Raw genomic sequence first — 18,692 nt, forward strand, 5'->3', positions numbered from 1 at the left:
TATCATAGTTAAAGTGCTAACTTTAGTAAATATATACACACATTAGTCCATGTATACAGTTACGTATAGTAAATGTATACCTTAATTACAGCAGACTATAGTAAGCGTATACATGTTTACTAATTAACACTTTGACTATGACATAATACACCAAGAGAAGTGTTTGTAATTATAAATTATATATGGTAAAATAATTACGGTTAGAAACTCCATTTTTACAGTTATTGCTAGAATGTTAGTAATAATAAATATATTTATCTCATTCTACAAAAAAGTATATTGTTTAGATGGAAGTTGACTTTAATAAATCGTAATTTATTGTAATTGCAACCATTTTTTTTCTCTCAATGCCAAAACAGGATTACATTATTATCATCATTATACATCGATTTGTCGTTTATGGCCTCCGATATCGGATCTTCCTACTACGGTTACAGAAGGGGTTGCAAGAGTTTACCGTCGTATCGGACTCTCGCAATTTGCACAGTCGATCCAGGAATTTCTGGCGGCTCTCTGCGGCGCAGTCCCTTTATACGCGTATGCTTTTGGTATTGGTGGATAGAGCGGGTAGAACGAGCGGTGGGATGCTTCCAACTATAACTTGATATCTCTTCGTCCCGCGGTACCGTTATCGCCAGGGATGTACACGTACCATCGAGGGAGGAGTAAGACTACCTTCCCTCGCGCTAACTGCTTGACAAACTAAGTTAACGTTTCTTACGATGTAATTGGCTCCACACGGTAGCGGAGAATCGCATAACTTGCGTCGCTGGCGAGTACGAGGGACGAGAGATAGGGGTTGGTGTGTGGAGATCACACGAGATGCGGTAGAAATCGTCCTTGTGTGATGCCAGCGTCGATGGCGTAGAAATTCTCATAGTACAAAACGACAAAAGAGAAAAAGAGAAAAAGGAGATCGCTGGAGCGCGTGCGGTAAATTGTACGTTCATTTGCGCGGGATCCAGGCGATACATGCGATGAGACGACGGGAGGGATAATTACGGGGAACGAGAATGCGCGCATGTTATAACGATTGGAAGGCGAGAAATCACGATCGAGACGATTGCGACTCACGACAATTTTAAATCGTTTTAACCTCGCGAGAATTTGCGTCACGAAACACACGCTTTGCTTTAATCTTTTTGGAATACCACGCAGCTATACGCCATTGTAACTTCTTGCGATATAGACGACTTCTTTTTATTGTGTTCTGAATTGACATGATTTAAATCTAAATACAGAATCTTATTAGAATTAAGGGTAATTACAGCGTTATTACGAAATGTATCAATTTTTTTATTTTCAAACGATCTACGATACCAAAACACTGAGAGAGAAAGTGGAAGTACGATTGCAGCGCTGGTAAATAAAATAATAAACAATTAATTAGTTAGAAATAAAAATATAAATCATTTAAGAGACGGAAGATCTTTGTTAAAGGAACGTCACAAAACATATGGCTACAAGACCTGAAGGAATAGCCACTAATATTATTCCAAGTTTTGTATGTTTTTTTTAATGACATTCCTTTAATAAAAATCTTTCATCTCTTAATGATTTATATTTTAATTTTTAATTAGTTGTTTATTTTATTTGTTAACGTTGTGCTCATATTTGCCATTTTCTCTTTAATGTTTTAGCATCGTGTATAGTTTATTTTTCATAATTAATGTAAATCGTTTCATTACGATTTTCGATTTCTCGCCCTTATCTTCCACAAGAGGAAGATGTTATTTTTATGAAGCACGATGGAAAATATCATCGAGCGGAGTGGAGGCTAAGTAGAGTCACCTTCTTGAGCATATACTCCAAATATAAGTTCACACAACTCACTCAGTTCGAAAGGACTTCTCGCGGAGCTTCGCGATCGTATCTTCTTCCAGTTCATGGAAGTACGGTGGTCCAGCTTCATCGTCGTCGGATCGTCCATCAAAGTTCCGACCAAGTTTGCGTCCCGCGTCACAATATTGTCGTCCTTTCCCTCCATTTCGCTCCTTCTCTCTCTCTCTCTCAATTCTACCTTTTCCCAACGAGGAAGAGAATCATCTACTACGGTAAACCAGTGCGATTCTCTCTTTCTTCTTCATCTTTCCATCTTCGTCGAACTATTTTTTTTTCTTACCTCAACTTCTTCGTCATCGCCAGTTTTTATCCTTCCCCCTTACATCTTGATTCTTTTCCCCTTCATCTATAGGTATACGCTTGGGCGATAATAACCGGCGAACCAACGGCGCAAATCTTCAATCTCGTCTGGCAAATGGCCGATCTCGAGACGCGCAGTACCTTTGCCAGACGGGACAAAAGAAGAAGAGGTCCTTCCGTACATGTCCATAACTGTGAGCCGTGGAAATTTTCCGCTGGATAAAGACCATATTGTTTGTCCGTATGGAGCTCCTCCTGTGCGTTGTTTTTTTTTCTTTAGTCATCTTTTTTTCGCGCATTTTGCCATTCCTCGTTTTCCTTCGACTGCGTTCGACGTCGTATCCATCGTTTACTCTCCGTTCCGCGTTCGAGCAAGAATCTGCTCGGAGAGGAGAGATTTATAAGCGATGACACGTGAAAGTAGTCCATTTGCATCTCGCAAGCCGGTGAGCGTGGCAGCATATCGATTGCGCGTGAAGTATTTTCCTCGATTTTTAAGACGCCAGCATGCTATTTCATACCGCGACCTTATAGAAAGTTCGCACTGGACAAATTGAGATTCTTCCTGGGCGAATAATACCCAGTATTAGGCAGCTTCCGAGAAGAAAAATTCCGAGAAAAAACGGTAGATCTCACGACTTTAAAATAGAAAGCGTATCTATATTTTTATTCTACACGTCTTTGACATCTACATGGCTCTGTATAAAAAATATACCATGTTTCGAATAATGTATTTCGATTTATCCTGCTAAGAAAAAGTTACCATAAGAAAAAAATAACACGGTGAAGTGTTATTTCATTATTCGGCGAAGGATGCGTTGCTACAAGAGTTTATTTAAACACTCTTTTCGCCCTCACGAATTCCTCCGGTTCTCCGTTTCCAATTTCGCGCATCGTCCTCGACAATATCATCGCAATCGCGTCGCGCCAATATTGCAATCCCTTAGGTTCGAGGAATACAATTTGTGCGATCAATAAGGAAACCGTCAAAGCGGAAGCTTTCCTGCGCTGCGAAGCTGGCTTTAAAACGACAAGGATGTTCCGTGGGAAGAAACAATGTTGTTGGATGGTCTTATCTCTTGCTTTCCGTCTTTCTCGCCTCCCTTTTCTTCCTTCTCAACCTGTTATTCTTTGTCTTCTAAACATACGACGCTGCAGGTAAACGTTGAACCAACATTGTAAATCTCCGGTGTTGTTTGGAAGCCGACTAGATCCTAGAATCCACCTGTATTGTCACGTAAAACGAGAGGAAAAAGATGTTTGAGCGTTTAAAATGTCGGGTGTATCGGAACTGTTAGAATATCTGGTGAAATAGATGAAGCTTCGGCGATTTTCTGATGTGCGCTTTTATCGGGTATTCGATAGATTTAAATATTTTGCATAGCACTTTTTTAACATCTTCCCATCTATCTTTCACGGTGGATGAATTAACCATAAGTTTTTTATCATAGTTAAACATTTTTCAATTGACATTATATCCAATTTTATAAGAGAAAAATAAAATTATTTATTTAAAGATATATTTGGGAACGCGAAATTAATATTTGATGTGTACACTGAAGGAAATAATAGAAATTTTTAATGTTGTTTAAAATACAACTTGGAAAACCGTGATTTTATTATTATGAATGAGTTACTCTCTAAAACTTTTAGAGTGAATTGTTACTCTGAAATGTCACTCAAAGAGATTAAAAATTGAACCACTTTATTTCAAGACTGACTTAATTTTTATTCTTTGAGTGACATTCTACTCCAAAAAATTTAAAGAGTAAATAATTATTACCTTATTAATCATATGAAAAATGAACTAACTTGACTTTATAAAAAATAGTTAAAATTATAATTCAAAAATAATCAACTTTTAAGGATTGTGAAAATAATAAACAGAACAAAATAATAAACAGAACAAAGATGATTAATCACGTTCAGGATATATTCTTTTTGCCGATGTTATTTAATTAGTCAATAATTTTCTGTCAAGTTGGAAAATAGTTTTTTCCGGGCAACTTAATTTCTTGAATTGTGTCACTTTTGAAGTAAGTGAGCGATACACTTCTATTTGCATTGTATCAGGTTGCATTTTATTTTTTGTTCCTTTTTTTTTATATTTATAGATATGACATGATAAATATGGAGCAAGACGAGATTTTTTTCTAATCTTGATTATGCCATCTTATTTGTTGTACGACAATGAAAAGCATGAGGTAATTTTCATGTTCATTTATAATGTATAATGTTGGGGGAAAAGCAGAAAATGCAATGGTAATGACTTGTCACGAGTTGCGGTTTAAACTCATTGTGCTTCGAAAGCCATAAAAATCTTTTTTTCCCGTGAAAATATTACGACAGCGAGATCAGCTCTCTGAAATGAAATTAGCTTTCCATTTCCAAGTTCTACCGTCAGTTTCCCGCTTGTAGTTCTGGCAGATGTTATCTCAAATTTTAATTGAACTTTATTATCGTCTTAATTATTCGCTGCATTAGTTAGTAAGAAAATAATTTATGTCGCGCTTCGGATGTCAGAATTACTTACTCGGAAAACGATCCCTGTCTGACTTCAGACATTATTCAGACTATCTACTCTCTCTTTCTTTCTCTCTTTTTTTCTTTCTATAGATATACATTCAGTGATATTTTTTTATACAAGAATGATATGATGCAAAATAAATAGTATTTTTTGCCATTGATGTACACTTAATAAACGTCAATCATTCTACATAAAATATTTTCTTTAATTGCCGGAAGATTACTTATGCTTTTGACGTTCCTATAGCATTGGATATTTACACGCTACATGATATTTCAAAGCGAAGTAAAATATGGAGCATATATTTTGATATCGTCCTGCATCAAAGCTGCAAATCTAACGTCTACTCGGAATCGATGAAACGCTTATAAGTTGCGAAAAGAACTAAAAAGATCTTTAAATTCCACGGTGAAAGCGATGTCGCGAAAGCACCGCGCGATATAACAAGTTGCAGTAACCGTCGGTAGCCATGACAAAAAAGAAAAACTTGACATGAAAAAGCTCGTGGTACCCAAATAAAATTGTTCGCCTGTAATCGAGTCCTTGAGAGGAAAAGCTGCGTGGTGGAAAACCTCGAACGCCAATATTCGTCGGTTGTGCATACGTCGCGTTTTCCTTAACAAAACTGCCTACGTAGAAAATCTCCAGAAAGGCATATAGAAAAATATTATATACGATATATTATACATACCATGCGTAATTAAGATTAAATCTTTATTAAATCTTAATTTTTAATTAAATTTTTTGATATTAATTTTGATATTAAATTTTCATCTTCTATATTAAAATATCTTAATGGGCTATTATTCTTAAATTTCCAATAATAAATTTTTAATTTGTCGAAGAATTCTCGTTACTTACGTACATGCACTGAGAGAAAAATGATTGCAATTACCATAAATTTAACTATAATTTATAATCATTTTCTATAGCAATTACACTGAAAAAAATGCACTAACTCTTAATACATATTTCTTTGAATAGTACTATAAGTAAACACTTGCAATAAATAAATATTTATTCAATAAAGAAATGTTAGTGGTTTTTATATAAATAAATATATATTGATATTTAGTCAATATTTACTTAGAACTATTCAAACAAATATCTATTAAAATTTTGTTTTTTTTTCAGTGTAATATATTTTTTTGTATAGAAGTATAATTATTATTACTAACATAATAACAGTAATAACTATAAAATTAGAGTTCTCCTAATTATAATTATTTTACTATATGTAATTATAATCACAAATACACCAAACACTTTTCTTTCGGTGTAAAAGTACATGTCGAATGTTCTAATTTTTACATAAATTGAGCACACATATCCATGACATATCCCCAGCGACTCACCGTCGCGCCGTATGCGAGAGCTGTTTTTCGTGGAGAACCGCAAAAGTCATCGCCGCAAATGCGTCGCCACGTAAAAAGCTCGAGTGTCACGTTGGCTGGTACTTTCGTCACGACGCTGCGAGACGAAAGTACGACGGCGGTGACGAATTCGCGGTGACGGGGATACAACGTGTCAGCGAGATCCGCGGGCGAGAAGAGACGCCGGCGCGGGCAGCGCGTCTCGTGCGCGTGCATCACGGGAGAATACGGGCGAATTTAATTTCTACGTAACATTACACCTTAGGAGCCTTATACCAGCGCCATTGTGCGCCTCCGGGGGCGGCCACGGAGAGACACTCGATCGCAGGACTCCATTTGCGGTTTAGCATAATGGAAACCCAACGCGCCCCGGGGGCCGTCCGCGTCCCCTGTCTCTCGACGTCTCGTCCCGTCTCATCCCGCTTTCTACTTCGTTCTCGTATTCTCCCGCTGTTTGCGGCCAACGTAAGAATGGGCGAAAAATAAGTAAACCGGAGGAAACACGGTGGGAAAGATAACTCAGTGTTCTCGTTGTACCATTCAACGCCAAACACGGGCCGCTGGCCATTTCCGAGCAAAAGAACGAATCGTTCCGCTTCGCGGCTGAACGCGAGTCTCGGGTTGATGTCTATTCAAAATGTGACTTTGCATGCAGACGGTTGCTGGTGAAAAAGGGGTAGATCTGTCTACGTCTGATATCTCAGATGTTTTATCGATTAACCATTATCACGCCGCGGATACAAATGCCACGTTTAGTTATAGGATACCTTTTTTACTACTAAGCTACTACGCTAATGACACTGGTCGTTCCAGTTCCGAGATATATTTATCACAACATAACGAGTGTCAGAAATGTCCTGGAAATCACCCGGCAAATGTGGCGTCTGCCGCAGCTCGATGGCCCGTCATTCGTCTGACGGGAAATCGACCTTCGCGAGACTCATTTATGTTGACGAAACCAAGCCCGTCGTGTCTTACTCCTTATCTCTTATTCTTACAGGGAGGCTGTGATGAGGGAAGTCGGCTAAGAGGAGCCCGTGTCGCGCAAGCGCCGGTAGAGGAGTATAGGAAAGATGCCGCTTTCCTTGAGAGTCTTATTAAGCCCGCTGCTGCTTCTAATCATCGCAGGAAGCACCGGCGCCTTCAGCTCCCGGCAAGGAGGTAAGAAACCTTCGTGTTGAACGACGTTTTGTGCCGGCGGGAAGACAATGACGATGATACCAACGACGACGACGACGACCAAGGACAGCGACGACGACGACAGCGACGACGACGACAGGAACGACGACGATGGTCGTTACGAATTCCGTCTTTTCGCGGCTAAGACGAATTTCCACGAGAATAGTCGCGCGGTTTTACTCTTTCTCCTCTCTGTGAAACTCGTCGCGCTCTAGACATGCCGTTGTATCCTCGAGTTTTGAGATAGCGCATATTTCCGTCCCCGCGGAGCATCCGACTGTCAATTTCACGCTATTTGCACATTCGCCGACAAGCATGAAAATACGTTATCGCACGTTATTTCTTCGTTTATTTCATGCACCTCTCTGTCTGACAATGAGGTTTTGCATGATGCGTCTTTGGTACAAAAAAATACTTCAACACAGTTTAATTTCATACTTCAGTTTTTAAACTAAGATATTCAGAAGAAATACAAGTTATATTATAACTCTAGATGCTATCGTAATGTAATTTTACGTTCAAGTGAGCGAGGTCATTAAGTTATGCCTTCAGTGGTCATCAGGAGGTTTAATCTACCATGGTTAAAAGCTAGAATAACCGGGGATAAGTTTTTAAAAATTTAGTTCATTATGTAATTAGTTAATTTAGATTAGAGCAGCGTATCACCCCTGGTGATCAGTGAATATTATATATTTTAATATTTTTGTGTTATATTTTTATTGGCAAGTGACGTAAGTGTTATGAGGAGACATTGGATTATATATTTCATATCATTTCAAGATTGAATTTGATAGTGTGATTATTTTTTTCTTTCCTTTTAAATTGATAATTGTTGTTTGTGTTTATAAAAGTGTAGATTACAAATATTTCGTAATTAAAAATATGGAATGTACAAAAATCTTGTGTTACATTGCGTTCCATTTAGTGACACAAGTCGACACAAATATCGTTTTGCCTTGTTACTCATGGAATGCAAAGAAAGATAGGACGACATTTATGTCACCTTGTGTCTCTAAATGGAAAGTACCCACTAAGAGTGGCCTATATCCTTGTGTGTAAATTTACATACATCTATACGTCAATAGCAATATCACTTAAGGTTAAGGCTTTTATTCACTCGTTACTATTTCAGATTGTGACGTCAAAAGCGAGAAAATACACAACAAAAATGTTTGCAAAATATAATAATATGAAATATATTTCAATAAAATAATACAATCGATAAAACCGACTTGTAAAAATATCGATAATTCTCCTTTTGTTTCTTTAACTAATAAATAATCATATCTAAAAATGAATTGTGTATAACTAAAAAGATGAAATAAGCTATGGATCACAGCTATGACAAATTGTCAAATTAATGGTATATAGAAATAAATTTTTCTCAGAGTTTTTGGTATATTTTCTCTCAATCTATTCTATCAATTGTGAATGTTGTTTTATTGAAAAATATTTCGGTTCAAATGTAATTCGCAAGAATTTTTATTGTATGCTTTTGACGTTACAATTTTAAACAGTACTTCAGAGGGAACTCTAACCTTAATACCGATGTATCACTTAACATCGATATCATTCTAGAATTTAAATAAGTTTATTTAAGAGGGAAGGTATCTCCCTCCGGATATATTTGAAGTATTGTATGCGCGATATCTATGTGCAGATCGATTTTTATATATTTTTCTTCGAAAACATGCGAATCCCGATGAAATCACAGTACGCGACGTAAAGTAAACCATCTGCAGCGAATACTTGGCGCGGCGTACATTTTAGCAGAAAGAGGAAACATATTGCATTTCCGATCTCTTAGCCACTTGTAACTTTGCACGTACGTGGACTTATTTCGAGGATCGCGGTTACTCAGCCTCCCGTATGTTGACAAAAGGATATGCGCGCGTATGTGCACCACTCAGGACAACGATATAAGCAAAATATTTCCACACCTTTCATCTTCAGCCGGTATCATCCATTTCTCTCATCTTCCTTCCTCTCTCTCTCTCTCTCTCTCTCTCTCTCTCTCTCTCTTTCTCTCTCTCTCTCTTTCTCTCTCTCTGCGATTTCCTTTCTGTCTCTATTTCTCTGTCTGTGTTTCTCGCCTTCATTCCAGCCATGTCTCTTCTCTGGCTGCATTTGTAGAGAGAACGCCTCTTAGTGACCATTTCCTAGATTAAGGTCACCTGGAAAGCAAATAGTTGTTAGGGGAACGTAGAGACAGAGAAAGATAGAATGAAAGAGAGAAGAGGAGAGGAACTTGGAGTGGAGTCTCACGGACGACGAACTTCCGGTGTATACGTTCCTGGAAAACTATTATGCGCGAAGGTCCGCTGCATCCGAGAGAAACTCGGCGCACTAGAATGTACGAGCGAGCACTGGACAAATTGTCCTACGATCCTCGCGACTCGCCAATGACGGTAAATCCTTCGTCGCACTCCGGAGAATGCGTTCGATCGATACGATGTCGCGAGCGCGGATCAGTGGTTTCCAACCTTTTTCAAGATGCACGCTCTCTCAGGTGATAAATATTCTGAAGGCGCAGTCGTTCATTATACTTATCGTTAATTCGAACGTTTCATTCTACTCATAGTATTCTACAGTACGAACTAAAAATTTCCTTCTATTTTAAGGCTGTATAGTCTCTGTACGAAGTACTGCAATTAGAAATTTATGCTTTGCATATAAAAAATGAATAATGAATGTTACATATAAAACAGTTCAATAAGATCAATTTGGTATTTAACGATATAATTTTAGTTTAAATTTCTTATTTTATTTTAATGGTTTTTTTTTTAATATTCTGCTTCTAAAAGCATCTACTTCTTATTGAAATAATACTTGCTACAAGTTCTAAATAGTCTCCAAACTTTTATATAACTTTCAAATACAATATAGAAAAATTTGTCATTTTTTCATAATCTTTTCATTTTGTTAAAAAGTACGTGTAATTTTTGTCTGTAAGTAAACGTTTAAAGGAAAATAATAAATTAATAAAAACAGAAACTTGTAACAAAGAACCACTGGCAATTTTCATTAGATATCAATGAAATTAATACTTGACACTAAAATTTTCTAAAGATTATGTCTTTTGAAATTCATTGTCACAGAACTTAATGAATTTTTAACCAAAATTATTGCCATCATATTAAAATCATTGTCAGATAGACGTTCAAAGATTATTCACGTTGTGGGTACAATTGCTCGAGGATATGAATCTTCGACTGCCAGCTTCATATCGCGAACGCAATTCGCAAATGTTTTTTTCATATTTACTTGATTATAAATTAAGTAAACTTCGCCTGTAGCGTTTGCTTTTAGATTGTTGTATGAAAACATAGAAATATATATCTGCAATCGCTGTTTGGTATCTCACATAGCTCCGAAAATATTTGTTATAATTTTTACGTAAAAGTCACTCTTTTTAAAAGAAATGTTGGATTTAAAAAACCGAATTGTACACACATTTCGAAATTGATTTACAATATTGAAGAAATAAAATCGATTACACGGATAGACCGGCAGATTTAGAAGTCTTTGAAACTAATAACACCATCGAACTTTACTCTTTAAATTTCTTGCGATGAGATTCATTCTAAACGAAAGAAATCTCGCTTCTTTTTTTGGGGTGAATCTCACTCCGAAAATGTGAAATCTCACTCCAAAAATGAGTAAAAATCTGCTACTCTTATTCAAAAGTGCAAATTTTTCACGTTTTTTTTAATAGTGGCAGTATTTTAACTTTTTTTCTAGTGAGATTTCACTCCAAGAAATTTAGACAGTGATATTGGCTTATCCATCGTTTCGGTCGTTGACATACTTAACGGTGGTGATCAACAAATCGGATATGCAAACATGTTTTCGTCTTTATATTCACGAACATAAACGCGATTTTCTAAAAAAGTTATTCGAGTTACATGTGACTTACATCCGATTCTACATTTGGGTCAGAATCCTAGCGCAACTATTTTCACAATCTAGATAGGGCTCGCTCTTATGGAACGATGTTGATTAGTTGGAAATTTATGCGCCCTCGCATCGATGTTGACATCCGGCGGCAAATTCGTGGTTGTCGCTTCAGAGGAGAGAAAACGCCAGTGGTCGAAGATGAATTTCATCGTCCTAATCGTGACGCGAACAAGATTATCTGATGGAATTTTAACGGAGGCTTCGCGTGATTCCCGGCCGACGACACGACTGCAACGAGTCGAAGCGGCTTCGTCGCTCGATGAAATGCTTGTAGATACTTGTACGGTGCGGATGTACGTTCGAGCGTGTTTCTGCTTAGCGAAGCAACGTGGCGACGACAACGACAACGACGACGACGACGACGACATAGACGATCTCGAGTGACGAATTTACAGCGTATAAACACGTTGTTCTAGTTATCTCACTTGTGCTTTCGCGGAGCCTCCTATCTTTTTATTACGTTTCCCCTCTCGCTATTTGTCGCCTTTTTCTCCTAACGTCGCTGCTACTTTATCTTAATATTAGCAAATTTAAGGAAACACGCGTTCCACCGTGATTACTTTTAAGTGTCATAAAGGCCGCCTGTCGGAAGAAAATTTTACAATTTGTATCGATGAATACTCGACATCTTTTATAGATATATGTATTATGAAAATCACGTAAATTCTAATAAGATAAATGTAAAGGTAAATTATGTTTATATTTTAATTACTGTCTAATGTTGGACGAATTACTTTACATTAGGAGATCTTTATTTATTTTTCTCAATTTTATTTTGGTTCTGTATATGGAACTTGAATTTATATTTCGACAAAAATTCGCAATTTTAAATGTTGTCAAAGTTTAGAATTTCCATTTTGTCTATTTTTTGGATTTATATCATATTTATAAATGTCTCCTGACAATTTTACATTTTTTATCTCATTTTACTTTTAACAGGGACACTTATATCTCGTTTTGAAATACAAATATTTTACGTGTTTTATCTTAGATACTGGCAACTGTATAATTTTTATATTTCTGAGCGTTAATGTTTCAAGAAAATCTATAACGGAAAAGAGAAGTTTCGGTCACATATCTGATACAGCCAATAGAAGATTAAAGAGGTTCTCTAGTCTTTTTATATAATAAGATTTGATCAACTATCGAGAATAAATTTGTAGTTAATATATAACCAGTCCCCCCTCAATTTTTTCAGATTTTTTTACTATAATTACTATAATTTACTATAATTTTCTAAAATAACTTAAATTCTTATGAGAAAGTCTTAAATAATTTAATTTTAAACAAAATATAAGAATTTTAAAAAATTATGTGGATATAACAGAATGAAATTTAAAAAACGTTTTAGAATTTAAAAAATAAAATTTTACCGTATTATTTGTAAGAGTATAAAATTACTCAATTCTCATTAAATGTGACATTATACTTCAAATGACAACATCATTTTCATCAAAATGGTCAATATCTAAGAACCTCCTTAAGGTATTCCTTCTATATAATAGCAAGAGAGAAGCGTCGGCTTCAGATTTCAGGATAGAAAGCGATTTATAATGGCGACAAAGTGGCTGATAATTATCGCAAATCACTCGCAGATTACTATCGGCGACGATATGATAATTTTGGTCGCGGCGGTGAATACAATTTTGCGATAAATCGGTTTGTGCCTTGGGCGACACTTGGGCCCTTGCATACAGAGACGTACAAGTAGAGTATACAATTAAGCGAATACCACGGCTAGCATCCTCGAAAAGCTTCTTCGTTTGTTCGTCACGACAGGCTCGTGACTCACTTTGATCTCGCTGGAAACCAGAAGGCGGGACGTTGCACGACGCGACGAACGGCGCAAGGCGCATATCCCGTTAACGAGATCGCGCTCGCTAAAGCAACTCTTGCATCTCGAGCGCAACAAAAGGCGAAGGGAACGAGAAAGGAGGAAAGGAGAACAGGCAGGGGTTGAGCCATACCCGAAGTCGACTGAACGCGGCTTGTCGCACGTCCCGCGTCACATTTCGAACTTCACCGTCCGCTACCTTTCTTTTTCCTGACTACTTCTTCCGCTTCTTCTCTTTTTCTTCCTCCTCCTCTTCTTCCTTTTGCAACTGTTTCTCTCCCTATCTTACCAGTTTTCTGCGCTCCCGACTTTCCCTCTCTTTTGCCATTCGCCAAAGTAGTTGTCAGATAAAATTCCTCTGCGAGCGAAGTCCCAGAACGCGAGGAGTTCACGTAACCGCGGAGACGATAAGACGATGGATGTTGCGAAATTTCCAGAATAGAGGAAAGACAAGAGAAATGTATTTCTTCCCCCATCTCCGCTACCACACTGCTACTTTTAGTTTTTCAGCTGATACATTTTTTATTTTCGCGGACGCTGTTTGCTTCACCTATGCGATTTTCTTCGATCTTCTTGAAAGATAAACGCCTGTCTTCTTGACAAGCGCTCTTTTATTTATCCTTGATAGAAACTTACCCTATCAAAAATTACAGAGGATACGACATCGCATTTTCCGATCACCGACAGTAACTGTCTAAGTTAAAGTACTCAGAATATTCTAAAACAGTTTCTCTCCTTCCAGGATGACTATCGAACCTGATAAAATATGCATTTTCTGATTAAATATAGTATATTTACAATAAATACGAATATAAAGGCAACAATTTAATTTTATGAGGTACTATAACTATATAATATGCATTAATATTAGAAAACATGGTAATAAAAATTCTAATTAAATATTCCATAATACGCATTAGGGAAATACATAATATAATAATAACAAATCTAATTAAGTTAATGGTCCGCATTATGCTTTGCGTCAATATAGTTTGCGCTACGCATGTTAAAATGGCTAGTATGTGTTATGCGCTTCTAATAGAAACGTAATATTAATCACCGAATAATTACAAATTATTAATATGCCAATCGTTAATTAGAAATCACGCATTATTGATATTTAGACACGTAATTACAAGTTACAGATTATTACTATGTAAATTTATAATTATAAATTACAGATTAATAAAATATGAAAAGCTATCAGATTTGCAAGTAGAAGTTAAAATAATATTTCTAATACATTTGGAAATAATTTGCAGTTACAGATCGCAGCGTTTAATTTACGTTAGATCTACAGCATTTAATTGTATTTAAAAAAATTTGTATAGCTCATATAGAATAGAATATGCATGCAAATTTTTCTGTATTTAAATACTATACATATACCTGTTTCAGTATTTGAAAAGTTCATATATACGCTAATCTATTATAAATTCATTACAAGCATCAAATTTATTCAAAATGTATTCTGAATCCTAACAAGACTAATAATAATAATAATCAATATTATTAAATTAAAGCAAATTCAATTTACTTATTATTAAAGTCTCGTTTCTTCGATAAAATTTTATAATATTCTTTAACAAAAAATAAATTCTTATTTTGATGTAGGATAATCAGTTTTTCTAAATTTTGTAATAAATATATTTTAAGATTATTTCAAGAAAATATTCTTTGTTAAAGATAACCGTTACTAAAAAAAAATAATGAGTAATCAGTTTCCCAGCAGTCGGATGATATTTTTTTCTGTTGCATATATAACTTTATTTCATAATAATTTAAATTTTCACAACCTGCCTCAGATATAAAATTAGTAACTGAACATATTAAGCGGCGTTGAAAATAGACGTGTTACACGAGAATTACGGATCTCACAGAGAAATACGGAGTATAATAAAACTGATAAAAGCGATGAGCCAAGGGGTTTAGACATACATATTTCAGGTAAAATTTAACGTGGGTTACAGACCCGTCATCATTCACTTACATCCGCCGCGCGCCGTGTCGCTGCTGTAACAGCTGCCTGATCCCGGGTACCAAAATTTTCGTGTTTCCCGTTCGGTCGAGGAAACCGACGGGCGTAAGATAAAGAATGGGGACAGATAGAGGAGGAGCGGCAGCACGAGCCAGAAACATTTAATTCTGTTTGCAGCGAGAGCGGTAGAATGACGCCCGTGCCAGAATAGAAGATCGGAGACAAATGGTCTTGCATACTTAACAAGCACTTGACTGTGACAAACTATCGCGTGTACGCGAGTACGTTGTATTTGTGGCTGTGGGCACTACTCTTGTGTGCGTGATACACGCACATGCGTGTACGAATGCAATAGCGCGAAACATTCTGCTGTGATGGTTAGCTTACTTTCGGCGGGCGTTCGCATTCGCAGGAATCCGGGAACGATGCCTCTCCGATGGCTCTTCTCTCCTTTCTTCGTCTCGAAGGCGCGATTTCAACCAAACATTGCTACGATCTACTCTCCGTACTTACCCGTTGAAAACTTTTTTATTTCTGGAGCGAAACGTTCCATTCTCGAAACAGAGGTAGTTGAAGAGAACTATGCGAGCTATATACGCTAACAGCGAGCTGTCTTGAGAGTTTCAAAGATGAATAATAAATGTCAAAAATTTTGCCATTGAGTATATATTACCTTGTATTTTTTGCATGATATAAAGACGCTATTATTAAAGTAAAAATGTATATATAGCACTATTACTGAGGTAGAATTTATTAAACTCCAACTAATCTAAGAGCTTAAGTCGTAGGCTCATTTCTCTTTTAATGTAGGTTAACTTTAATCTCAGTTTAATCTATTTTATATCTTTTTTTTAATTCTTAGAAGAAGCTGGAAAATAAGTTAATCCGAGATTAAAGTTAATCTGCAGTGGCAGAAATGAACAGTTAATAATGCAAAATTTTTAGGGTATTTTAAACTAAGTTTGATCCCTGGATTTGACTTAAATTATAAAATTGGCACTTTTAAAATTATTTAAAAAATTTTTTTAATATAAAAATAACACTAGTCTTGTGGGCCATATTACGGTATCCACACAGCACAAAAATTTGCAACAACGTTTGCAATGTTACTGCAATATTGTTGCGACTGTGAAGTTGTGTAGGGCACGAGGTATTATACTTGAGTATAGGCAAACCCAATCCTATTCTATTGAGCAACTTTCATAAAAATGAACATATTGTAAAAAATTTTTTTCCAATCGAAATGCCAGACATTAAGAAAGATAATATCAAGCAAATGTATGTATTTTTATTTATAAAGGAGTTATAAGCAATGGAAAAAGCATTGAAAAAGCATTGGAAAAAATAAATCTGGATATACCATAACCAGAGCATTGAAGGACTAGTTTTGTCAGAGGTTTGTCATTCTGTCATACCATAGTAATTCCGGGTTAACGTATTGTGTGTCCACGGTGATTAAATACCTTGTATGATTTATGTCCTGAAAGATAAAATTCGGAAAGGGATATCTATACGGAAAGAGATTCGAAAAACTAACATTACATTCGATTATTACGTACATCACATCAGATCGAAACGGACAGCCGTAAAAGCGCGTTATTGTGCCATTCGGTGAGACGTGGAATTATTATTCTTATTTTTTTCATACGGCAATAAAAAGAGCAGTTATATACCGGCTTCGACGAGATTACGTATCGTGATAAATACCGTCCACTTGTTTTACGCCATGCAATACAAAATTCGTAGATTATTGCTTCGTATTACGCGACTCGGCCGCCTTTATTGCACGTGTTTATTCCTTTTTCACTCGCTGTATATGCGCCGGCGCTAATAATTCTTCTCTTTGCTCTACCTCTCGTGCATGTTTTGTTTCGGGAATCGCGAACTAGCAAGCTTTATCCAACGCGCTTCCGAAATTTCCGAGGAACAAACAATGACGATTTTAAATAGTGGCACAATATTTTTGCTGTCCGTACAAAACGTAGAAATGATTGATGGAAAATACAAGTCTTCAAATCAAATCCCTTTTTTAAATGGTTGATCGTTGTACTCACCAATCTTATTTTTTTTTATTATAAAATGATTATAATAAAATTTTTGATGTAGGGTACTTCGCGCGCACGAAGTTGTAAAATAAAAGCGAAATAAAAATGTAATGAAATGTACGTGCACTAAATGTTTACATTATTAAATAAAAGTTTCGAAATTAATGAAGTTGGGAATTTAACTTTTATTAGAACCGAGAAAATTACGGAGAAAAATTTATAAGAAAAGTTATAAAGAATTTGTGTCTTAAAGAGGAAATTCAGCATTTAGATAATTTTAAATTAAAAATCTTCAATAATATATACAGTTATACTGATTGTGAGTGCTTCGATAAAGTCTAATTCTGTTTCTACGGTTCTGTGGAGGGAAAATTACTGCGATTAGTAATGCGCGCGAAATCAAATGAAAGAATTCTCCGCCGAGTGTTTCGTTCTCTGGAGCATTGCCAACGATCATTTGCCTCCTCCTTTTTTCTCCATTAAAAAAAAATATCACGGCGAAGAATCGTTTGACCCAAAAATACAAGACAAATCGGGCCATCTGTCCAGTTTACGAGTTCTCTCTGTGAAAAGAAAAAAAAAGAGCTGGTTTTGCCTAACGCCATTTATCAAAAGGGAATAATTTCTAAATTCTTTTTCGACATAGTCATCAATACGATTTACTTCAACGATATCATAACTGAAGGGAAATCCTAATATACTACTTCATATAATGATACGCTACTTCATCGTCCATACTATTAGATATCAAAGGTGAAATGGTAATTTCTTGAGTTAAAAACTTTGTTACTTTTAACTTCCACGTCAAAATGTAAATCAATCCATTTCTGTGATTGAAATGCTTAGTAAACAACGTCCATATTAATGCACTGAGAAAAACATCTGGTTGGATTAATTAAAATTCTGGTTGAAAATGGATTAGAATTTTCTGATTAAATCTACTAGAATTTTAATTAATATAATCAGAATATTTCATCCATTTTCAGTCAGACAATTGTTCTCAATGCGTATGTACTTAGTTAATAATAAACTAAATTTGAGTCAAATTTAATATATTTCCTGAGTTAAATTATTTAATTGTTAATTATTTTAGTTAAATTAACGTCATGTTGAATAGGAGCAGAGGTGACATATAGACATTAAAAATAACTCAAATTGGATATAATTTGACATTATTAACTTTAGTATTATATTTATTAGCAAAAGCACGTAGAGAAAGGAATGCTCTCTAAAAAGCTTTACGTGGATTAATATACCATCCATGTTAATTATTGTGTATTTTCTGTATACGTCAGCGAAACGTCCGATAAGATAATAATGATAAATAAACAAGGAAAGATCATGCGTAAAGTTCTACGTAGAGGGTACGTTAATTGCGCGAGGGCAGTGCAATACGAACGGGGGAGGAATACAGCTCGGCAGTCTCGTATTTAAAAATCCCCGATAATTACCCTTCATTAATAGCAGCGGACCTGTCTCGCAGGCTCCGCTAATTATTATTGTATTTATCGCGCAGCTCGGACGCGCCGGGACGAGTTTTTAATTTGACCAGCCATGCGCGCACGCTTTCGCACATCGGTCGGCCCGTGCTTTTTATTTTCGTGCTCCTTGTCCCCCGCGCCATCGCCGACACCGCCACAGTTCTGCTATTTTTTTT

General features: G+C 36.1%; 1 protein-coding gene across 1 annotated transcript in view; it reads left to right on the plus strand.

Annotated features, from left to right (window-relative positions):
- The window catches only part of LOC108758429 (uncharacterized), a 307,362-nt gene that overhangs the window by 149,114 nt on the left and 139,556 nt on the right, over nucleotides 1–18,692 (plus strand). Inside the window, exon 3 of the mRNA XM_018503410.1 lies at nucleotides 7,043–7,203. Coding sequence (XP_018358912.1) covers nucleotides 7,116–7,203 — 88 coding nt within the window. The 5' untranslated portion in view covers nucleotides 7,043–7,115. The remainder of the gene's footprint in view (nucleotides 1–7,042; nucleotides 7,204–18,692) is intronic.

This window comes from Trachymyrmex cornetzi, unplaced genomic scaffold (assembly GCF_001594075.2).
Source record: "Trachymyrmex cornetzi isolate Tcor2-1 unplaced genomic scaffold, Tcor1.1 scaffold156, whole genome shotgun sequence".
Classification (NCBI taxonomy): domain Eukaryota; kingdom Metazoa; phylum Arthropoda; class Insecta; order Hymenoptera; family Formicidae; genus Trachymyrmex; species Trachymyrmex cornetzi.